General features: G+C 39.6%; 1 protein-coding gene and 1 pseudogene across 1 annotated transcript in view; one reads left to right on the forward strand and one right to left on the reverse strand.

Annotated features, from left to right (window-relative positions):
- Positions 1-607: 607 nt before the first annotated feature.
- The window catches only part of fbln2 (fibulin 2), a 29,056-nt gene continuing 4,600 nt past the window's right edge, over positions 608-25,063 (reverse strand). Inside the window, exons 3-17 of the mRNA XM_087800771.1 lie at positions 17,080-17,203; positions 16,447-16,576; positions 14,597-14,783; positions 13,519-13,722; positions 13,182-13,298; positions 12,002-12,103; positions 10,858-10,992; positions 10,588-10,725; positions 5,156-5,299; positions 4,953-5,081; positions 2,900-3,025; positions 2,672-2,788; positions 1,972-2,100; positions 1,724-1,847; positions 608-1,249 (exon numbers count right to left, since the gene is read on the reverse strand). Of these exons, the coding sequence (XP_087656897.1) occupies positions 889-1,249; positions 1,724-1,847; positions 1,972-2,100; positions 2,672-2,788; positions 2,900-3,025; positions 4,953-5,081; positions 5,156-5,299; positions 10,588-10,725; positions 10,858-10,992; positions 12,002-12,103; positions 13,182-13,298; positions 13,519-13,722; positions 14,597-14,783; positions 16,447-16,576; positions 17,080-17,203 (2,267 nt within the window). The 3' untranslated portion in view covers positions 608-888. The remainder of the gene's footprint in view (positions 1,250-1,723; positions 1,848-1,971; positions 2,101-2,671; positions 2,789-2,899; positions 3,026-4,952; positions 5,082-5,155; positions 5,300-10,587; positions 10,726-10,857; positions 10,993-12,001; positions 12,104-13,181; positions 13,299-13,518; positions 13,723-14,596; positions 14,784-16,446; positions 16,577-17,079; positions 17,204-25,063) is intronic.
- On the forward strand, positions 18,378-20,957 carry LOC148070494 (ran-binding protein 3 pseudogene; annotated as a pseudogene).

Consider the following 25,063-nt stretch of genomic DNA (forward strand, 5'->3'; position numbering starts at 1 on the left):
TCTTGTATTGAAGTCTAAACATGAGGAATTCTTCCGAAAAAAATTAACCAACAATATTTTAAGCTTGTTTTTAGTGGACGTTGCTAGGCTAGCTGCTAGGCCAGCTTTATCTTAGTTCAAAAAGTCTCACGTAAAAGCATTCAAATACCTCTATTGTGCTCGTCTGTAACGTCCATCTTGTATTTAAGCCTCGACAAGAGGAATTGTTCCTGATAAAATTAAACAAGTCTATATTTCAAGCTTGTTTTTAGCAGACGCCGCACTAACACTGTTTAAATGAAGAATATCCGCTAAACACTAACGTCAGCTAGAAACAAACTTTAAATATACAGATTCCTATTTAAGATTCCTAAAAACAATTCCTCTCAGAATTTTAGATCAGCCACTCAATTGGTATACATTTTTGTCTATATCTCTAAAAAAGAATGGTTTACTCTGAAAATAATCCCAATCCTTAGTCGTAAAATGATAAGGGTGAATAGAAAATGAGGGAAATGTTGATGAACTATCACTTTAAAGTTCCAGCATGTTTATCAGCGCTTGGAGAGAAATGTAGTCATGGAGAGGAAGACTGAAGTTACAAGTGATTTTCTGTATCAACAACCACTTCATTGAAATCCTTTTATTTGATCTGACAAATACAAAAACAAGTTGTCAAATTCTCATTTTTACACCTTGGTTTATTCTAGTTATTTGGATGGATCCTGGATTTAAAGTGCGCGGCTCATTTGATGTGACCTTTAAAGTATAAAGAATAACATGCTGATGTCTTTAAACACAAGCTACTGAGAATACTGTGCAAAAGTAGAAAGACTCTGGTGAGTACAAAAACATGGAACAATGTCTTTGAGCACCACATGGCATTGTTCTCATCGTTGCCCGGCCCTATTAAAGAGCACCGGCTGTAATGAAGACATAGATCTTGGTAAGGAAGCGAGTGACGGCGCCTTGTCTGAGCAGCTTCATCTCCACGTCTAACAGGAAATCTTTGGGCTGACGCACTTGTCTCTGTAAGTAGACGGCTCCTGTGAAACTGTTTAAGTTGCGGGTGCCGAAGTAGCCTTCCTCGTTGCCCTTCAAAATGCTGAGGACGACATGATCACCGGTGTAGACCGGTGACGGGCCTATCCTGAAGATCTGAGCTGGGACGATGATGTTGGTCTGGAAGCTGAGCTGATAGTAGGTGATGCGAACTGGGGAATTCTGACAATCCAGAGAATTACCAGGGCAGCTTACGCGCTCACAGCGTCTGGAAACGAAGCAAACTTGAATTAAATGTAGGAAAACCCTTCTTGAGAAATGTGACTAGCTTGTTTGGATGCCAAATTGTTATGGTTGGCAAATACATATTAATCTAAAAAAAAGACCTTGAAAAATAAATTGAACAAAAATCAAATGAGCTTGAACCCTGAATCTCATTTTTATTCTTAAATATTTCAGCCTATAACCAACGCTTTCATTGGCTCTATACTGTATACTTCATTCCGGCTGACCATAAGTGCTAAGTGCTATTCAATTCAGTTCAATTCAATTTAATTTAATTTAATTTAATTCAATTTTATTTAAAGTGCTATGAGCTACACTGAACCGGTCCAGTCAACGTGTTTTACACTCGTGCAGTTCAACTAACAGACAGTTACTCCAAAGATTAAACTATTTATAAGTTGAAAAATAACTTTGTGACTCCTGTTAAAGCATCAATCAGTACATGAAAGGCACTCACGTGTCTGCCACCTTCTGGTAGTTGTAGGGACAGTTGAAAGAGAGGCAGCGATATCCTCCCTGCAGGTTGTAGCACGTCTGTCCGGATGAACAGTTGTGGTGGCCAGTCGTGCACTCATCGATATCTAGGAAAAATAATGTAAAGATTTGTGGAGTCATAAAGTGCAATATAGAGTACGCTACACCAAAAGGGTTAAAACAGACCATCCGTACCAGAACAAAGCCTACCGACTGCTGCCCATACTTTACCTTTGCAAGTGCGTCGGTTGGCAGACAGGACATACCCATGAGCAGGACAAGCGCACTGGTAGCTGCCAGCAACGTTGACACACTGGAAAGCACAAAGGTTTGTTGCCGCCTGCGAGCATTCGTCTATATCTGGAAAAACACCAAATATTTAAAAATCAATATTTTAATTATTTTCATTCAAAACTGTTTTTTATTAGTAGCCTTTTGAATTTAAATATGTAAAAGAGTGCCAAAAGACAATACCAAAAGTACTGTACAAAGAGTACAGAGGTGCTTGATCAAACTTAAAGCCAATTATGCAATGCAAAGACAATCAATTGAAAACGTAGAAGCGATTCATCACCTTTGCACTCTTTTTATAATTTTTGGATTGAATTTAAAAGGCTATCAAATTAAAAAAAATAATTTAGAAAATGTATGTTTGAATAATTGGAATTACGGTACCAAACTTGTAGTATTTATGTACCTTAAATCTGTATTATTTTGAAAATATCTTAAAAATAAATAAATGTATAATTCAAAAATAAAACTCCAACTTTTCAATATACTGTAGATATTATTAATTTTAAAGATTCAAAATCCAACGTTCAACATTTGAAATGTTAAATTCAACAATTCAGTATTCTGATGGCACCGATATACTCTGTAGGCCAATCTTGTGCCCAGTATTGATTTGCTTCAGATTGTGAAACAGCCTCACCTTCACAGGTGTGTCCATTCTCTTTCAGGTAGTAACCTTGGCGACAATAACACTGATAGGAGCCGTAGATGTTGGCGCACTCCTGACCACATGGGTTGTTCTGGCATTCATTGACATCTGAAAGATTAGACAGAAGTGTGAGGTAACATCAAGACGTCATCTTGTAACGTCATGACAACGTCAAGACAAGTCCAACGTCGTCCTCCTCTATGGTTTGTATTCAAATACCTTCACAGTTCTTCCCATCAGACGCGAGCGAGAACCCAGCAGTGCAGGAGCAGTAGTAGGAGCCCGGAGTGTTTTCACAGGTCTGCCCACAAAGACGTCCCGAGTAGCGCCAACACTCGTTTATGTCTGTTTCGTGACAAAACCAAATTTTTTGGTTAGCTAAGATTGTGTTCCTCTGGTGTTCCTGTAGTCGTCAAACAAGTTCTGAGCCTTTCTCTACACTTCAGGTTTTATTCTTGTTTGTACTTGTAATAGTTTATACAATCTGTGTGTACTTCAAACTCACACACCAAGACACAGACCACTTGCTCATCTAAACTACACACAAACACCACATCCCAACAGACAAACAACCATTTCTGCATGCAACTGCACCAACACTGTAAGAGGCCAAAACACATAGACTCCATTAAAATACACTTCAAATATGAACACAATAAACTCACTTATGGCCCTTTTCCACAAGCTCACTAAGGCTCAACTCAACTACCCAGTTGAAATGTATTTCCATTAGCCCGGTACCTTCAAAAACAGCTATTTGTGTATCTAGTAATTTCAACTGATACTAAAATGTGACGCTGACCGACTACCTGCCACTGTTTGTCCCGAAGAGTGACATCATTAAACTGAGACCATTAAGAATCCAAACATAAACCCACTATTTTTCAAATTGAGTGTAATTGAGTTGTTAGATTACAATTATTATACCCTATACATATACACCATACTTAAATTAACGCTAAAAGATAATCAAAATATAAATTATAAATTACTCATCTAAGAGTTTAAATGTTTGAATACACATTCAAAATCAACATTCCACTCAGACTGATTCACTGTCTCAAGACAAGCTTGAAACAGAATTAGAGATACGACACCGGTTATTTAAAGCGTCTGTTTGTCTGCCTTTTCACACCTTGGGTCGTGGATCAAAGAACGAAGCGGGACACATCCGGGAGGGGGGGAACTAGGAGACGGGACCCCCCACCCAAGAACATTTGAATGATTAGAAAAAGAAACAAATTAGGAAGTACTCTCCACAGGGGATGAAGGGATGAAGCTTGAAGGAACCAATATGGCAATAGGGGGAGGACCTCCCAGCCCGGAAATTATTTAAATTTAAATATAGCAATGTTTCTACAGTTCGAGACCTTTTCTCCCGGGGCTATTGACCTGTACAGTCGCCGGGAGAAAGTGCCACCGATCGATCGTAAAGCTTGTATTTTGTTTGACTTGAAGCGGCGTATAAACGACCCGTGACACTCTGCATTGACCATTTCTCTCCACAAAGCGAAGAATTAAGACCCAGGAGCAGGAAGTGACGGCGTGTGGGAGCGACCGGAACGGACTCCTGTTTTGCCCGTTTTAGAGTGTAAAAGCAGGAAGATGGACGACAGTTGCCCGTTTCATGGACGTGGTCCAGACATCCCTCCCTGCTTTAAAACCTTTAGTTCTGATCTCTTATTCAATGAAAACTGGTAAAAAAAATGTTTAACTTAGAGTGCCATTTAGTGGCCTTTCAAACTTTATCATGATACAGTTATGTAGTGATGGGCTTATGAAGCTTCATGAAACTATTTTACTTTTCTTTTGAACGACTGTTCGAATGAAACCTCACATCATTTTTTCCAACTGATGGCACCACCTACTGACCTCTAAACTACATGACACTGATTCATGAAGCTTCATCAGCCCATGACTAGATACAGCATAAGCTGCTTTATGAGACCTCATCAACCCATCACTATAATATGCCATCTACGGCCATCTATGATGGCCCCGCCTACTGTGAATTAAAGTGAAGTGAATTGAGCTTGAAATAGTGGGAAAGCACCATTAGACAACTGCCAACCCTTGTCTTCCACAGACAACCACGGAAAACACACAAGACCACATGCACTCATAACCCTTTCCTGAAGTAGAACTACGATTCCCACACTGCCACAAACGAACCATGTCACCAAAGACAAACACCACATAAAATAATATAAAGTAGAATACTGACGTCTTGACTTCAAAAATACACCTGGGCCATCTCATAAATCAATCTTACCTGTACAGACTTTGCGCAGGTTGTCGTACTGGTAGCCCACCTGGCAGTCGCACCGGTAGCTGCCGGGCATGTTGTGACAGACCTGACCGACTCCACAGTGGTGAGCTCCCGTCTGACACTCGTCGATGTCTGGAAAAGCCGCACGGAGACCAAACATTTCAGCGACGGCTTCGTTAGGCGAACGTCTAGTCGGCGTCATTTACCGACACACTTGTCTCCGCCGGCATTTGCTCGGTGGCCGTGGCTGCACAAGATGAGCTTCTGCTGGCAGGTGAAGGAGCCGACGGTGTTGACACAGTTGGAGCCGGGACTGCAGGGGTTGGTCGAACTACTGCATTCGTTGATATCTGCATATACACGCACCAGATAAACAACAGTTTGGTTTAAAAGTGGATGAATCAGTGCAGCTGAAGAATTCATTCTTATTATTTTTTGCCCACCAGATGGCACTCTTTGCACAGTGATCCTTTTGAAAAACTGGGGTTATTAACATTATTTTATTTGGGCAAAAAAACATGTGCATTGGTACACACACAACACAGCAAACCTCTATGAGGGGCCGTTTTAGACAAAATTCAGTTTTGATAGTACGTGCGAGAGGTCTTGATAGTAAGGTAAGTGTGAGAGGTCTTGATAGTACGTGTGAGAGGTCTTGATAGTAAGTGTGAGAGGTCTTGATAGTAAGTGTGAGAGGTCTTGATAGTATGTGTGAGAGGTCTTGATAGTAAGTGTGAGAGGTCTTGATAGTGAGTATGAGAGGTCTTGATAGTACGTGTGAGAGGTCTTGATAGTAAGTGTGAGAGGTCTTGATAGTAAGTGTGAGAGGTCTTGATAGTACGTGTGAGAGGTCTTGATAGTAAGTGTGAGAGGTCTTGATAGTAAGTGTGAGAGGTCTTGATAGTATGTGTGAGAGGTCTTGATAGTAAGTGTGAGAGGTCTTGATAGTGAGTATGAGAGGTCTTGATAGTACGTGTGAGAGGTCTTGATAGTAAGTGTGAGAGGTCTTGATAGTAAGTGTGAGAGGTCTTGATAGTACGTGTGAGAGGTCTTGATAGTAAGTGTGAGAGGTCTTGATAGTAAGTGTGAGAGGTCTTGATAGTGAGTGTGACAGGTCTTGATAGTACGTGTGAGAGGTCTTGATAGTGAGTGTGAGAGCTCTTGATAGTACGTGTGAGAGGTCTTGATAGTAAGTGTGAGAGGTCTTGATAGTGAGTGTGAGAGCTCTTGATAGTACGTGTGAGAGGTCTTGATAGTAAGTGTGAGAGGTCTTGATAGTGAGTGTGAGAGGTCTCGATAGTTTGTGTGAGAGGTCTTGATAGTGAGTGTGAGAGGTCTTGATAGTACGTGAGAGAGGTCTTGATAGTAAGTGTGAGAGGTCTTGATAGTGAGTGTGAGAGGTCTTGATAGTGAGTGTGAGAGCTCTTGATAGTACGTGTGAGAGGTCTTGATAGTAAGTGTGAGAGGTCTTGATAGTGAGTGTGAGAGGTCTTGATAGTACGTGTGAATGGTCTTGATAGTGAGTGTGAGAGGTCTTGATACTACGTATGAGAGGTCTTGATAGTAGGTGTGAGAGGTCTTGATAGTACGTGTGAGAGGTCTTGATAGTAAGTGTGAGAGGTCTTGATAGTGAGTATGAGAGGTCTTGATAGTACGTGTGAGAGGTCTTGATAGTAAGTGTTAGAGGTCTTGATAGTGAGTGTGAGAGGTCTTGATAGTAAGTGTGAGAGGTCTTGATAGTGAGTATGAGAGGTCTTGATAGTACGTGTGAGAGGTCTTGATAGTAAGTGTTAGAGGTCTTGATAGTGAGTGTGAGAGGTCTTGATAGTGAGTGTGAGAGGTCTCAATAGTACGTGTGAGAGGTCTTGATAGTGAGTATGAGAGGTCTTGATAGTACGTGAGAGAGGTCTTAATAGTACGTGTGAATGGTCTTGATAGTGATTGTGAGAGGTCTTGATAGTGAGTGTGAGAGGTCTTGATAGTGAGTGTGAGAGGTCTTGATAGTGAGTGTGAGAGGTCTTGATAGTGCGTGTGAGAGGTCTTGATAGTACGTGTGAGAGTCCTTGATAGTACGTGTGAGAGGTCTTGATAGTACCTGTGAGAGGTTTTGATAGTACGTGTGAGAGGTCTTGATAGTACGTGTGCGAGGTCTTGATAGTGAGTGTGAGAGATCTTGATAGTACGTGTGAGAGGTCTTGATAGAGTGTGAGAGGTCTTGATAGTACGTGTGAGAGGTCTTGATAATACGTGAGAGAGGTCTTGATAGTGAGTGTGAGAGGTCTTGATAGTGAGTGTGAGAGGTCTTGATAGTGAGTGTGAGAGGTCTTGATAGTGAGTGTGAGAGGTCTCGATAGTACGTGTGAGAGGTCTTGATAGTGAGTGTGAGAGGTCTTGATAGTATGTGAGAGAGGTCTTGATAGTAAGTGTGAGAGGTCTTGATAGTGAGTGTGAGAGGTCTTGATAGTGAGTGTGAGAGCTCTTGATAGTACGTGTGAGAGGTCTTGATAGTAAGTGTGAGAGGTCTTGATAGTGAGTGTGAGAGGTCTTGATAGTACGTGTGAATGGTCTTGATAGTGAGTGTGAGAGGTCTTGATAGTGAGTGTGACAGATCTTGATAGTACGTGTGAGAGGTCTTGATAGAGTGTGAGAGGTCTTGATAGTACGTGTGAGAGGTCTTGATAGTACGTGAGAGAGGTCTTGATAGTGAGTGTGAGAGGTCTCGATAGTACGTGTGAGAGGTCTTGATAGTGAGTGTGAGAGGTCTTGATAGTATGTGAGAGAGGTCTTGATAGTGAGTGTGAGAGGTCTTGATAGTAAGTGTGAGAGGTCTTGATAGTGAGTATGAGAGGTCTTGATAGTACGTGTGAGAGGTCTTGATAGTAAGTGTTAGAGGTCTTGATAGTGAGTGTGAGAGGTCTTGATAGTGAGTGTGAGAGGTCTCGATAGTACGTGTGAGAGGTCTTGATAGTGAGTGTGAGAGGTCTTGATAGTACGTGAGAGAGGTCTTGATAGTACGTGTGAATGGTCTTGATAGTGAGTGTGAGAGGTCTTGATAGTACGTGAGAGAGGTCTTGATAGTACGTGTGAATGGTCTTGATAGTGAGTGTGAGAGGTCTTGATAGTGAGTGTGAGAGGTCTTGATAGTGAGTGTGAGAGCTCTTGATAGTACGTGTGAGAGGTCTTGATAGTAAGTGTGAGAGGTCTTGATAGTGAGTGTGAGAGGTCTTGATAGTACGTGTGAATGGTCTTGATAGTGAGTGTGAGAGGTCTTGATAGTGAGTGTGACAGATCTTGATAGTACGTGTGAGAGGTCTTGATAGAGTGTGAGAGGTCTTGATAGTACGTGTGAGAGGTCTTGATAGTACGTGAGAGAGGTCTTGATAGTGAGTGTGAGAGGTCTCGATAGTACGTGTGAGAGGTCTTGATAGTGAGTGTGAGAGGTCTTGATAGTATGTGAGAGAGGTCTTGATAGTGAGTGTGAGAGGTCTTGATAGTAAGTGTGAGAGGTCTTGATAGTGAGTATGAGAGGTCTTGATAGTACGTGTGAGAGGTCTTGATAGTAAGTGTTAGAGGTCTTGATAGTGAGTGTGAGAGGTCTTGATAGTGAGTGTGAGAGGTCTCGATAGTACGTGTGAGAGGTCTTGATAGTGAGTGTGAGAGGTCTTGATAGTACGTGAGAGAGGTCTTGATAGTACGTGTGAATGGTCTTGATAGTGAGTGTGAGAGGTCTTGATAGTGAGTGTGAGAGGTCTTGATAGTGAGTGTGAGAGGTCTTGATAGTGAGTGTGAGAGGTCTTGATAGTGCGTGTGAGAGGTCTGGATAGTACGTGTGAGAGGTCTTGATAGTACGTGTGAGAGGTCTTGATAGTAAGTGTGAGAGGTCTGGATAGTACGTGTGAGAGGTCTTGATAGTAAGTGTGAGAGGTCTGGATAGTACGTGTGAGAGGTCTTGATAATACTTGTGAGAGGTCTTGATAGAATGTGTGAGAGGTCTTGATAGTACGTGTGAGAGGTCTGGATAGTACGTGTGAGAGGTCTGGATAGTACGTGTGAGAGGTCTTGATAGTACTTGTGAGAGGTCTTGATAGTACGTGTGAGAGGTCTTGATAGTAAGTGTGAGAGGTCTTGATAGTACGTGTGAGAGGCCTTGATAGTACGTGTGAGAGGTCTTGATAGTACGTGTGAGAGGTCTTGATAGTACGTGTGAAAGGTCTTGATAGTACGTGTCAGAGGTCTTTATAGTGAGTGTGAGAGGTCTTGATAGTACGTGTGAGAGGTCTTGATAGTGAGTCCGAGAGGTCTTGATAGTACGTGTGAGAGGTCTTGATAGTACGTGTGAGAGGTCTTGATAGTGAGTGCGAGAGGTCTTGACAGTGAATGTGAGAGGTCTTGATAGTACGTGTGAGAGGTCTTGATAGTACGTGTGAGAGGTCTTGATTGTGAGTGTGAGAGGTCTTGATAGTACGTGAGAGAGGTCTTGATAGTACGTGTGAATGGTCTTGATAGTACGTGTGAGAGTTCTTGATAGTACGTGAGAGAGGTCTTGATAGTAAGTGTGAATGGTCTTGATAGTACGTGTGAGAGGTCTTGATAGTACATGTGAGAGGTCTTGATAGTAAGTGTGAGAGGTCTTGATAGTAAGTGTGAGAGGTCTTGATAGTAAGTGTGAGAGGTCTTGATAGTGCGTGTGAGAGGTCTTGATAGTACGTGTCAGAGGTCTTTATAGTGAGTGTGAGAGGTCTTGATAGTAAGTGTGAGAGGTCTTGATAGTACGTGTGAGAGGTCTTGATAGTAAGTGTGAGAGGTCTTGATAGTGAGTGTGAGAGGTCTTGATAGTGAGTGTGAGAGGTCTCGATAGTACGTGTGAGAGGTCTTGATAGTGAGTGTGAGAGGTCTTGATAGTACGTGAGAGAGGTCTTGATAGTACGTGTGAATGGTCTTGATAGTGAGTGTGAGAGGTCTTGATAGTGAGTGTGAGAGGTCTTGATAGTACGTGTGAGAGGTCTTGATAGTGAGTGTGAGAGGTCTTGATAGTATGTGTGAGAGGTCTTGATAGTACGTGTGAGAGGTCTTGATAGTACGTGTAAGAGGTCTTGATAGTAAGTGTGAGAGGTCTTGATAGTACGTGTGAGAGGTCTTGATAGTACGTGTGAGAGGTCTTGGTAGTGAGTGCGAGAGGTCTTGATAGTGAATGTGAGAGGTCTTGATAGTACGTGAGAGAGGTCTTGATAGTACGTGTGAGAGGTCTTGAAAGTGAGTGTGAGAGGTCTTGATAGTACGTGTGAGAGGTCTTGAAAGTGAGTGTGAGAGGTCTTGATAGTACGTGTGAGAGGTCTTGATAGTACGTGTGAGAGGTCTTGATAGTACGTGTGAGAGGTCTTGAAAGTGAGTGTGAGAGGTCTTGAAAGTGAGTGTGAGAGGTCTTGATAGTACGTGTGAGAGGTCTTGATAGTACGTGTGAGAGGTCTTGAAAGTGAGTGTGAGAGGTCTTGATAGTACGTGTGAGAGGTCTTGAAAGTGAGTGTGAGAGGTCTTGATAGTACGTGTGAGAGGTCTTGATAGTGCGTGTGAGAGAAAAACTGAATTTAGTCTCAAACGGCCCCTCATAAACCTCAGTGCATCTAGGTATTTGTCTCACCAACACAGTTGCCAAGATGGTCCCGCGTGAATCCGCTCATACACTTGTGTTTGGAAACACACATGAACGATCCATCCGTGTTCTCACACACTGAGCCCAAGCCACAGTTGTTGGTTCTTTGCACACACTCGTCAATATCTGAAGACAGAAAAGCAAAAAAAGGAATCTTCTTTACAAAACTTATTATTCCACTTATATCAGTTTTATTTATGATAAGAAAAAAAAGGGAAGACAGATTTAACTCCAAGGTTACATCGGTGTGACACTCACCTTCACACACTCTGTTTCTGAGCTGGTAGCCAGCCGGACAGTGAACCTGCAGCTCACAAACGAAGGAACCCACCATGTTGAGACAGCTCTCGTCTGAGCGACAGCTGTGAGTGTGGTCCGTGCACTCGTCCACATCTGCAGGAGACACAACACGGTTAAAGAGACAATGATGTTGTGAATGAAATAATAGAATAATGACAAAAGATTTTGTGTGTTTAGTTAAAGCTTCCAAAATTCTAAATATCGACAATGTTAATCTAGAAAATGGGTTTATGAAGTTAAGATTATTAAACTAACTAGGTTTACCTCAAATCAAGAAGCATCATCAATCACCTTAAAATTGAGTGAGTAGATAAAGCAAGATAATAAAAATAAGAACATCCATGTCTTAAACATACATTTTAGTTGCAACTGTTAACCCTTTAACCAGAAATCATTTTTATTTACAGATTTGAACTGCGATAGAATTTTTGTTCCGACACTGTTATTGTCTTATGTTGGATTTATCCTCTCACTGTACTGTGCACACCAAAAAAACACATGTCAAGGAAAATTATACATGTTACCTAAGTGTTTGATTTCGTTCCCCAATTTGGACAATCTCACCACTAGGTGGAGACAACACTGAAAATAACCTAAACGCTAACTAAGTATATTTTTAGTATATATCACACAGATATAAAAAACAAGTCATAAAACCAAGAGTATACCTTTACTTCTACAGTATATAACATATTTTCTCAAAAAATATTTCCAATTTAATTTTTACTTGCTTCAGAGGCAGATTTCTTTATGGACACAAATATTTTGTATTATCTTTCTTATATTTTGTGTAGCCTTTTCTAACTATTTTTTTTTTTTTTTAACAAAATTATTATTTTTACAATAATAAAAAAGGCTTCAGTTTAAACCTAATAACAGCAGCAGGAAATAAGAACTATCCAAAGCTAAATATGTTCAGTTTTAGTTAAAATATGGTAAATGGAAGGAAAAGACAAAAACACAGAATGCATGTGTCACAGGTGCAAGAGAACGTCCATTGAAATCAATATTTTCAGTCAGTTCCATTTTATTATTGCAATGATTGGATTGTTATGTATCCATATTAGCTATGCACAATACATAAATTACAAGTTCACTTTACCTTGACACCTGCGTCCATCCGACATCAGTGAGAAACCTGGGAAACAGGAGCACCTGGCCCGGCCCGACTCCGCCCTGCACTGCTGACTGCAGCCAGCATTGTCTACACACATGAGTCATTGATTATCAGAATCAATCTTCATAAAGCTTCAGAATCACTGACACATGTTTATATATCTGTTTAAGGATCTAGTATTATCATTAATCCAAGAACTTTCAATTTACTTTCTAATTAAATCAAAATGAATGATGTCTTAAACAATTCCCAAATCTCCAAAATTCACTTATTTTTTACTCACCCTCATGTCGACCAAGGGTTGGGATTTTTTTCAAAGTAAATCTACTACATCTCTAAAAAAATGTACATCCATTTTAGTAAAGGGCTGCAGCTCACCTTCACCTTCCTCCAAAAAGACCCTTAAGACATCAAAATACCTCCATACTGCTCGTCTTTACTCTCCATCTTGTATTAAAGCATTGACAAAAATATTTGTTCCGGAAAAAAAAAAAAAGTCTATATTTTATGCTCGTTTGTGGCTGACGTTTTAACAGTAGAAAGCCATATAAACCGAACATTCTCCAGTTAAACATCATGTGCGCTTCCAGTGTAGACTGTAGACTGTATGCACTCTGGAGGCGCATGCAATATTTACATAGACCCTGGTCTAGAAAGGCGCTATATAAATAGACAATATTATATATGAAGATTTCATTTGGACATTAAAAATGGACATTACAGATGAGCACACTGTTTTATTTTTGAACTTATTTTTGGAGGAATATGAACCTGAGCTCCAGCCCTACATTAAAAAATGAATGTACATTTTTGTATATAACTCTAAAAAGGAACAGATTACTTTGAAAATAATCCCAACCCTTAGACGACATGAGGGTGAGTAGAAAATTGGTGAAGTTTGATTTTTGGCTGAACTTTCACATTTACTTCCATCCAAACGGAGTTTGGCCTTTGTAACTTTGTCTCCAATCGATCATCGCAGTGAGAACCTGACGATCTTCGTTTCTGACTCCTCTCACTGCTTCTCTAGTGCAAGTTTACTCTTAGTGTTAGTTTACACTTTAATTTCAATTCATCCTGGGACGTCCTAAATGTTAGGGAAGATTTATAGGACATATACAATTGAACTAGAACTGAAAACGTCACACGTGTTCTACTTTCTTACCAGCACAAGGGTCTGTCACGACCGGCTGTGGCGTGGTGGTCGTGGCAGTGGCAGCCGTAGTGGTGTGAGTGTCGGTGGGACGGACCAGTACCATCTCATGGTCCTTCTCAGGGCTCACTGTAGAAGCAAATAGGTAGAACCAGGTGAAATGTTTGCCACTTATTTACTTACTATTTACTACTACTACTACAAAAAAAATGTAAGTATGGACATATGTTCCTAGGTCTGTTTATTTTGACTTCAAGATCAATATTTAAAAATAACAAGCATTCATTTATATGGAGTGTGGAGTAGAATTCTTTAACAATGTCTGTATATATATGTGTTACAACAGTACCTGGTGCACACGAGTGGCCGTCCTGCTGCAGAATGTAACCCGGGTGGCAGCTGCACAAATATGAGCCCCAGATGTTGGTGCACATGTGCTGGCACAGTTGACCCGAGTACAGCAGGCACTCATCCACATCCTCCTGCTCCTCCAGCTTATTGGTGGTATCGTCGCTGATGGAGAACGCCTCTTTGGGAAACTTCTCGTCGAAAACTTAACAGGGAAGAGAAACATACTCCATTTGGTAATATACTTATAACGGTTAATTTAGGTTGTTTCAGAAGATTTATGTTGTTTTAACATGACGTGATCTCAACACACTCATTTATAAATGTCAACACAAACTATGTTTAAAGGTCTTGGTTTCCACCATCCAGCTGAGCGCCTCCCTTTCAACTTCGTCACCATTACCAATGAGAACCGGCAGAAGGAAACGAGCTCTGGCTGTTGCCGTGAGCCGAGCCAATTTATACGAATGACCGCAACATTCCATCATACTTGGATGCTCGGTGTGTAGTTCCATTAAAAGATTTAGAGAAAAAGACTGCAAATTAACATGACGTGTCCGGTTTAAATGTTAAAACCCAAAATACTAAATGCATTAATTCCAGCTCAGTAGTTTAAGTCTCTATCAGATTTCTCTGTTTAGTTCAAGTGCTGGTTAAGAGTTTATTATTCAAAATGATTCACCGACTCTTTGTAGATTTAGAAAAATGAAAGTCAGAGAGCACATAGAAAACAGATCTAGTCAAAGGAGCAGAGACAGCTGGATCCATCAACATAGATTCCAGAGCGTATGGGCCAAGTTGTCAACCAGATTTAAGGTTTGGGAAATTGAAGCAAGGATGTTTAAGAACTGCCTAGAAAAAAGAAAACGAAGATAGATTTCTAAAACACATGCTACACCAGAAAGTTCTTAATGATTTCTATTAATTCATTTAAGCAGTGTTGCATGATGGGTAGAACAGGGGCTTGTAAATGATGTGATTTGTTTTTAAACAGCTTCACAGCTGTCAAACCTGATGAGATATTTCAGGTTTAAAATGAAATTTATTTCAGCCCAATGACCTAAATGTGTGTAACTTACCTCTTCTGGGCTCGGCAGTAGGTCTGACCCCCTGCTTGGTCCTTAACGGGAACAAGCTCGGCGCCTCCACATCTTCGCAGCAGGTCAGGAAAACGTGTCCACACGGGTGACTCAGGTACTGGTGAAAGTCACAGCCTTGTCCGGATCTGCGCACACGCATCCCCAGAGCGCAGCAGCTGCAGCAAACCTGCAGGCCAAGCAAAACAGGGAGTGTCTCAGTGGGCGACGAGGGAAACTTTACAGGATCTGGAACATTTAGAAGTTACAGAACAGAATTCCAAGAGCAACCACAAATATAGCACCATGTCTTTTCACCTACTAGATGCCAAGAAAACACCTTCAAATAAAATGTAATAATATTAATATTAAAGTGCTTAAAGTGCCTTACTTGATTTTTAAGTGTTATTTCTCTAAATCATGTTAATTAGAAAAAAAAAGGTTTGTGGGTGAGAAACAAGTAAAGTTTTTTCAATAAAGAAACTCATCAGACAACAAAGCGTTTTGGTCAAGACTTTCCCTGGCCACTTGTAGAATACATTATGAACAAATATATAAGACATTTAATGCACTTTTATGACTTTAAAGAATACATTATTGTCATGTCTCATGATATTATTTTGAAACTGGTTTTGTATGTTCTTCTGTTTTCTGAGTTCCACGGCGCCTGTTGCTCTAACAGCAGCTGCAGCTCGTCACAGAATGACCACCTCAGCAGCAGATCTTAAAGCCCCCTCTACTGCAGCAACAGGCGCCGGATTATAATCGTCACTCCCTGGTGTGTACATTCTCTACACTATTCTCTTGAATTACTGCTCTTTTTTGTTTTTTGGGTGTTTTTGTCCTCCTTGTGCCTGAGCCAAATCTTTGTCGTTTTGTCCTGTGTCTGTTTTTTCTAATCACCACTTTTTTTCTTTTTTTTCTTTTCCTGCCTTTTTCTCCGCCCGACTTGTGGTGCGCTTTGACTTTCCTTTGGACTGTGATAGGGCCATTTTAACTTAATTTTTTTATTATTATTTATGAATGATTGTGATTAAACATTTTTTAAATCTTTCCATTTTTGTCTGTTATTGCATCAGAACCAGCTCTAGTCTAAACCCAACAATTATAAAGGCTTATAACTGTGTTTGTCAACTAAAATTAATAATTATTTAGTAATCAAAGTGGTAGATTATAAAAGATCGTGGATCTGCAGCATGACAGTGTTTCCTAGATTATTACAAATAACAAGATTTTATTCTGAACAATTACAGTTTTATTAGAAATAACAAAACACCCATTTCACACATAACTTTAAGCTGTTAAAGTAATCTTGTACTGTAGTATTATGAAACATTAAGAGCGCTGGATTTGTAATGCATACATTACACCATACTTTATAAACATTCATTATAATTTGCAATTTGAGTAACACCTCAGTAACACCTTTTAGATGTATTATAATGTAATTATAATAATAATATTTTATAATGTATTTTTCTGAAGACATATGTGAAATGTTACTAAATTGTTTTATTTTAATTCCATTATATAAAATGTAAATGATTGCATTTGTTAAATTGCACCACAGAAGAAACCACAGTAATTCAAATGTAAGTAAATAAGTAAGTAAGTAAATCATTTATTTTTATAGAGAGCTTTTCCAGACCAGTGTCACAAAGCGCTTAAACAATGAAAACAATACTCAATAAAATATATGCTAATAGGTCAACAAAGGTCAAGACAACACCGAGACAAACAAAGGAGTCTCAGAAAATCGAATGTGTCACCTATTCCACAATTCCTTTTCCAAGTCTGGTTTATCCACTTTAAGGTAAGGTTTTCTTACACAGCTTCTCTTATAATTGACTTGCCTGGAGTGAATCATCTGCGCAGTGTTGACCGTTCACCTGGCCGCAGGTGTCTCCTCCTTTAGCAGACATCACTCCAGCTTCACACTGGGATTCACGTAAAGAACTGAGGCAGCACTGCTCCTGTGCAACACTAACACACACACACACACACACACACACAAACACAGAAGTTCCAAATTAGCAATTAAACAGAAAATTATCGCCATTCTCTTGTAAACTGGTTGAGGAAGAACTAGTGTAAGAACTAACTTTAATGAACAAACTCTGATTGAAGTCTTTAGGTGTTTATTAAAAGTCTGCAGAATGGTCTAAAGACAGAGATACAAGTATTAGTAAGAGTTACTTTATTACTATTATTATTTATTATTATTATTATTATTATTATTAAGACACTCACCAGACTCAACTTTAGTGTCTGATATTCATTGCAGAATTTGCTTTTAGTGGATTATATCTACTTCAATCCATTTTATTGATCCTAGGATATACTTTTAATCCACTACATGCAGATAAATATTATTTCTCAAGTTTCCTGATCAAGAGGAATGTTGGGAAAACAGGAAGGAAACCATGCTCCTGTATTTTCATTAAAATGGTAAACCGAAAAATGGTATTTTATCCGAAGACTGTTACCTGCAGACGGCAAAGGTCTCGTTGTCAAGCAGGGCCATGTGGCTGCAGTGGTTGAACTCCGCAGCCCACCTCCTCCCAGCAGAACAGCAGCTCTGCAGAAGCTCATCAGAAGAGGGTATTGGACCTTCGGCGACATTTTGACACACCAGTCAGTAAGAGTGACTAATGGAAAATGAAACAGTTGTGCATTAAACCCTCTAAGTCCATAAAGTTTCTGGAAACTGCTGATGTAGTCGAACAAAAACATATGGTAGACAGAACCGGACATCAGGGGCACCATGAACATTTGACTGATTGAAAAGGTGCAGTCGGGCTGAAAGGAAACACTAGTTCGATTTATGACCGCTAACATGAAACATGAAAAAGTGTTTAACTGTTTCATCTAAAAATCGGTGTCAGGATGTCACTATAAGCCCTACACTCGGTAAATACATTCAATCAAACTAACTGGGAACAAATGGGAGAATTCTCTGCTAAACAAAAGTTAATTGTAGCTTCAAAAAATATACATTTTTAACTTCAGTTTGTTGTTGTTTCTACTTCTCAGATTGTTATACAGATGGGTAAATACACTGTTCTGGTTCTCTTGGATCTGTCCTCTTGACACAGTTGCTTCCCGTGGGTAAAATCATTCAGAGATTTCCTGATGTTTCTTACCACATTTTTGCTGATGAAATCCAGCTCTACTGCTCTTTTGATCCAACTGAGTCCCAGAGGCTGAACAGCTTAGTCAATTGTTTGCTAGAAATCAAACAATGGCTGACTGAAAACACGTTGCAGCTAAATGTGGACGAAACTGAAACTTAAGGTTTTTGCTCCTGATGATAAGGTTCCAGGGTTGAGTCAGTACTTGGGTGACTTAGGTCAGTCTGTCAAACTGAGCCTGAGAAACCTGGGTGTTGTATTTGATAAGGACATGTCTCTTGTTCAACACTGCAGAAAACTGACCAGAAACTGTCTCTAAACTTAGGAAAATGTTGTCACAGTATGACCTGGAGCTTATAATCCATTTGTTTGTGTCTTCTTGTCTGGACTATTGCAACAGTTTGTTTGAGAAGTTTGAGCTGTCTCGCCTGCAGTTAATACAAAACTCTGCAGCGAGAATTCCAACCCGCTCAAGTAGAAGAACTCACATTTCTCCAATCCTTCAATCTCTTCACTGGCTGCCAGTTTCTTTCAGGATCAATTTTAAAATTCTGGTTCTTACTTTCAGATATATTCATGGTCAGACTCCTCCTTCCATCAGTGGTCTGATCCAGCCTTACACCCCAGCTCGGGCTCTGAGGTCTGTGGATCTGAATCTGCTGATGGTTCCTGAACAAGGGTCCGGACCAGAGGAGAGAAATCCTTCCAGGCTGTTGCTCCTAAGCTTTGGAACGATCTTCCTCTCCCTCTGTGTTTGATGATCTACTGACTCCTTCAAGAAACATCTTAAGACATTTTTATTTGTTCAGGCTTTTCCTTGATTCTCTGAGACTCATGTGTTCGTCTCGGTGGTGTCTTGACCTTTTAAGTATATATTTTATTGGGTATTGTTTTAATTGTTTAAGCGCTTTGTGAAACTTGTCTAGAAAAGCGCTCTACAAATATAACTTACTTTCATTTTTGTTTTTGTAAATGTTTTGACTAGTGATGGAAGAATTTCTCAGAGTTGGAAAGACTTAAGTTCCACTGACTGAATTCTAAATATATTTTTAGTTCTTCGAATTACACCTTCTATATTAATCTTTTCATTTCACGTTTTAGTGCACCAAACCAAAACTTTAGAATATAATGATGTCCAGATAAAAAGTTACATTAATAACAGAAAATCCAAATGATTTCTGGGGACGGGAAGATGTATTTTGTGAGTTGAATCAAGGTCAGAATGTTTGACATTCCGAAGCAGGGGCTCTACTCTACTAGGTTGTGGGAGTTGTCTGGCTCCTTACAGATTACTAAAGTGATATATGAGACCTTTCATGCAACAAACACCGAAATAACTACCAAACTGAAAACGTACAGTTACATTGACGATTTGACTTATTTCACCCGAACATAGGGCTTGATTTATTTTAATGTTTCTTAAGATTCTTCCAAAAGTCTCCAGAGTAAATTCAAAGAAATGTAGACTTGTCTTTGATTTTATTGAAGCTATAATCTTTAAAGGCAGTTCTTTCAAAACAACAAGGAGAATAAATCAAAGGAGACGTTGATGTCGGACATTTTGCCGTAAGATGTACTCTACTTAAGCCAAGAAATGGCTGCAAAATCATGAATGGTTTCAAGATGACCGAGGAGCACGTATATGGTGAAGAGAAGCAGAAATGGTCAATGTAGTTTTTTAAGTTTGTATTTTACACTTTACTACTGTATTTCAATTTTAAAGATATTTGTATTAGGGCTGAGCTAAGACGCTCCCGTGAAAATTACTGTAATGGGAGACATGACAAACCAAGGCAAGCATTCCGAACAATCACCCTCGTTTATTTTACATATGAGTAAAACACATAAACGCTCTCCAGAGATGTCAAGCACAGACGAGTCCGATAACGAAGAAGGGAGTTATATCTCTCCTGTGAAAAAAGTCAAGTTCGAACCGCGCTCGACTGGAGACTTGGAGTCGAAACCAGTAGCTCTTATTTACAGACAATCCTCTAGCTCGGACCTCACAGGAAAGGGAGACGAAGCTCGGAGAAAATGTCTTCTTCGTCCTGCAACACTTCAAGCCCCTGCCTCAAAACCACATACGAACACCAGATGTGAGGGCAAAGATGAGAGGCAATTCTCCGAAAAGTCAACAAGAACACTTTTCCTAAATAATTCAAGGCATTCATCCCAAAGTAAAGAGGTGGAGACAGAGTCCCCAGAGAGGCAGAGCAGAGTTGCAGAATGTTTTGTATTTGGACCGAATACTAAAGAGAGAACAAATGTGGTTGCAGACTGTACGGAAGAAAACACTAATGTCGGCATAACTTCAAAATCAAACTTAAACTATTTTTTACAGTACTCAGCTGGCCAAAACTCAAAAAATGGTTCTAGTGAAGAAAACTACGTTTTTGGGGAAAACTTGTTGGCTAAAGTCCAGGGTGTCCCAGAAATAGGGTCTTCAACTGAAGCCACTCGGTCAGATGAGTTCAAACCCATGCCAGCCTCTCTGGCGGAGGCTGCAGCAGCATACACCAAAACATTAGCCAAGAAGTTCACAATGGAGAAAGTGGATGTCAAAACTGGGGAAGAATCTGAAAATAATGTCTTACAGATCAACTGTAAGCTGTATTTATTTGAGAAGACTGCCCGCTCGTGGAAGGATCGAGGTCAGGGATTACTGAGACTTAATGACATGGTTTTACCAAGCGATGGCACTCTTGAGTCCCGCCTTGTGATGAGGACCTACGGCAGTCTGCGCTTGATCCTCAATACGAAACTGTGGTCTGGGATGCAGGTGAAAAAAGCCAGCCAGAAAAGTGTGCAGGTGACGGCCATGGACACTGAGGATAACATGGTCAAGGTGTTCCTCGTATCAGGCGGTTCCAAGGAGATAGAGCTACTGGTTGTGGCATTAGACGAACGCATCATGGCTCTACATGGTAGGGAGGTGCAAGAACCTGGCATACTAACCTGCCCTGAAGAACCTCCCTCAACATCAACGGATCACATTGCAGATGCAGGAGATGATTAAAAGGTTGGACAGAAAATAGCTCATTATAATGGACTCATTAATTCAAGTCGATGATGCTCAATGTCAGTAGTGTTTCGAAGTCATGTTCAACTTATAAGTTCTAGTTGCCATTTTATCACCATGATATGTGATATGTTTAATTTTTAAATCACTGATAGTTGTTGTAAGATATGTGTTACGGTTTTGAACCTCTTGAGAGCCCAGCTTGTGTCTAGAGCAGGGGTGTCAAACTGGTTTTCACCAGGGGCCACATCATCATAATGGCTGCCCTCAGAGGGCCAGATGTAACTTATAAATGTAACTAAATGTAAGCTAATGTAAAATAAATGTAACTACTCCTTAATGTTAAATGACTTTAAATTTATTACTTGAGAGGGGGCATAACTACTGTAAAACCAACAATTGTGAGCTGCTAAAAACATGTGTGATGTAGCATTTTACAATTAAATAAAAATGGCTGCACATAGCCTTGCATGTGGTGCACTAAATAAGATATATAAGGTAAGGCAGGCGGGCCACATAAAATCACATGGCGGGCCACATTTGGCCCGCGGGCCTTGAGTTTGACACATATGGTCTAGAGGATGGGAATCTATTTATTGTGGGGAGAAAGGTTGGGTGCATTCACCAAACTATTTCTTAAAAGTATTTTCAACTACAATGCTTTCGTTGTGTTTTTATTCAAATGGATGTTATTCACCCAAAATGTCACCCAATGGTACTGAAAGGTTAATGCAACTTCCCTAAACTGATGTATTACTTCTTCTATAAGAACAAATAACCTAAAATAATAAAATAACAATACTAATTAATGATCTAATTGAAAGGTAGTTAAAAACAAATTGGGACAAATCTGTCTGTTTAACACATACACACAAAAAGATCCCCAGATCCATGCATTGATCTTGGAAAATATAATCCAATCAGCACGTATTTAATATAAAAAAAAAACAGTTGCTACTTTCAAACAGAGCTTTCTTTTCAATAATCCTAAATAACTGGTCTAAAACAACATGTCAACTGTTTTCTTCCCTTTACAAGCCTGTTTCTTTCTTCCCCAATGGCTTATAAATATTAACTATTTGTTTAATTATCAAAGTTAACATATTATGGACAATAAAATGATTGTACTTATTATTTTCATAATTGTGACCATTGTTAACTCAACCACATCGGCAATAATGTGTGATATGTTAAAGCAAGAGTTTTGATATGAACCCACTAAGATAAAACAATGGAAAATGTTGGATTAATTAGGAAAAATACAGAAATAACCAATAAAGGTGGAGATTGGGCTCAGTTTTCTCTTGTTTTTTCAGCCATTTGAGTATATAACACTGGCTTAATTCTTCTGGAAAGCAAATTTCTCAAGGTCTATAGGTAGTATAGGTATTATTGTTATCGTTGAATGAGATACGGTCCCTACACCAATGACTTTAAACTTGAGAATGTGTGTTCATTTCTCTCCCTCAGCCAATCCCCACATACCAACCAGTAGACGGCCAGTTGAGAACAGTCTGAACAGTAGAGTCAGATTTTAAAGAATAACATGCCATCCATTTCAGGGCAGAAAACCCTTAATGAATTGAGTCTTGTCTGAGCCTAATGTTCAAGGTTGTTTTTTCATGCTGTCAGTGTGAAGGCCCTGCAGAATCACTAGTGGAATTCTGAGACTTCCACAGTTGAGTTTTCCTAATGAGTCAGAACAATGCAAGGATGCATCAGCCAACACTTGGTCAAAATCATTCCACCAAAAACAAACAGCATGAAGGAAGAAGTGACAAGAAGCCTCAGCAATAATACACAAGTTGGTCTGGAGTTTATTGCTTTCTGTTGTTTACAGTGACATCCGTCAGTTGATTTAATGCACTTGTTAAAATCCGTCAGAAGGAAAATATGTCGCTCTGTTTCCACAACCTGTTATACAAGTCATATATTAGGTCATTTCAGGAGATGTCAATCCTCAGCAGCAGAGTGATCTAAGCTCTACACCAGACATGACCTTGGATCTTTCTGTGGTCGAAAATAACAGCTCGCTCACTCTAACCTTCACTATATGCCAGAAAAAGCTGCTTGCCTGATATGACCAAGTTTCTAATGAAAGAAAATATGCTTAAATAAACTTTTTTATTATTATTGAAATGCTGCAAAAACCTGCAGAGATTCCAGATGTGTATAGTCTCTTCTAAGAACAGGAGATGACGAATCCAGTTATTTGGAAATGAAGAACCAAAAATATTTAAAAGGAAAAAAAAAATAGTTCACAGTGACTTTACCATAACTCACTAGACAACTGTAAAATGTCTGGAAGTTAATTCACTTATTGGCAGGTTCCTCCACCACCCTTAAACAAATGTAACGGTAGCAATCGATCCTTTATATTGTGAATATTGAAGTAGCATGTGTTGCTATTTTCAATGTTAATTAAAAACGAATCAACTCTGGTTAAGTAGTTCCTATATGTCTCTATAGAGATACACTACTTGGCCAACACACCAGGCTTAAGTGCTCCATCTTTCTTTTCCCTTAAACATGTATTTTATTTTATTTGACCGTCCTCACAAGTCAGTGTTAATCACTGAAACACTCTTTAAACTGGACTTTTTTTCAAGTAGTTTTCCTCCAAGCAAACAAACCCCAGGAGAAACATTTCCTCCATCAGATAAGCTGCCACAGCTGAGGTTCTAGATAACAAGCTAATCGGGTAAAGCTTTCACAGATCCACTTGAGAAATGCGGGGGAAAAACATCAAATAGAACGGCTACTATTTTGGCGACACTTTATTTTTTCCACATGTCTTTGAAAAAAAGACAACACTATAATCACGTTTAATATTATCATGAATGCAATGATCCACCTTTTGTATTCATTTAAGTCACATCTGAGTAGACGAAAACTATATATGAAACATCCATCCGTTTTAAGCTTGATGTCAACAAACTTGCACACATATCTTTGCACGTATGGATTCTCAATCATCCAGGTCATGGTTAGGTAGAAGATACCATGCCAGGTAAATGGACTGTGTGTGAGTGTCGGGACTCATCCAAAAGGCTTCTTCAGTACTATATACTGTAAGTGGTCTGAGAGGCAGGTATGCCATAGATCAAAATATTGGTAAGCCTACCACTAATTAACAACTGGTAGTGGGTTCACTTTAAGTTTAAGATGAAAAACAAAAGACTTGCATAGTACAGTACATTTCCCTTTGTTTCCATTTTTGTGATGCCAGGTTTTTCTTTCCTCGATGGTTAGGTAAGAGGAAAGTGTTTTGGCATCGTTGATTGCTACCTTCAGATTAGGTGGCTCTGCATCTAGGCCTGCCAGCTGGTTTCTGATGACTCTGTAGTGTTATTAGGTCCACCCCGAGAAAAAGTCCAGGAGTCACAGCAAAAGGTTGAGAGTTCTTTTAGAAAGGTTCTTCACCCACATATCTTGTGTATCGGTGTCTGTTCTCCTTTTCCCTCCATGCTAGTAGGGCCAATCTTGGTGAGTGCTTGTGACTGTAGTTTTCTACTTTATTTTAGTGTTTTCTTGTGCTGTGACAAGTGTACCTTTCCCAAAAATGTGTCTTCATTGATAATATCCTTTGGAAGCAGGAATTTCAATGCCTCTTTGGCGTTGGCTTCGGTTATAAGGCTTCAATGAAAAATGGGTTCACTTAATCTTGTCATGGAGCTGGTTCTGTGTTCTTGAGAATATCATGTCTAAACTTGACTGTACTTTGTCTGTGTTTATCAGCCATAGGCTTTTGCAACAAGTCGTTCCTGTCTGCACCTAACGTTGAGCTGGAGGTGGTAACGATAATCTGTCTTTTTCCTGCAAAATGTCTCTGGCACACTGACCAGGTAAATGAAACTCAACCCAAAGTATGATTCAGAAGGAACCAGAACGAGGCCACTGGACAGTGTGGAGCTTTTGAAAGACTTTTGAAAGTAACTCTAGACCAAAATACTTTTTTCAGTTCTAAATAACTGGTGAAAGGAGCAGGTAAAACATCTTACTTGGAAAGACAGAGAACAATGGGAGGAGTTTGGACGAATGTTTGGGTCTTATGAAACAAAAATGGGAAATAACTTTCCTAAAGTGGAAAGTGTTGGTTGGCGTACAGTATATTAAAGGTTGTTCCACTATGTATACAATATATTCCACAAAACATAAAGCATGCACATGTATCAATATAAAGAACATTCCAAATAGTTAATTTGATCCATTTTGTTTACAATACAGTATGTATTCAATGTTTGCTTAAAAAAATATGAACGTCTTCAAGAAAAGGAACTTATTAGTTCCTAAACTGAGTCTGTGGCCTATTAACTAAAT

The sequence above is a fragment of the Callionymus lyra genome, chromosome 10 (assembly GCF_982586985.1).
Source record: "Callionymus lyra chromosome 10, fCalLyr1.hap1.1, whole genome shotgun sequence".
NCBI lineage: Eukaryota > Metazoa > Chordata > Actinopteri > Syngnathiformes > Callionymidae > Callionymus > Callionymus lyra.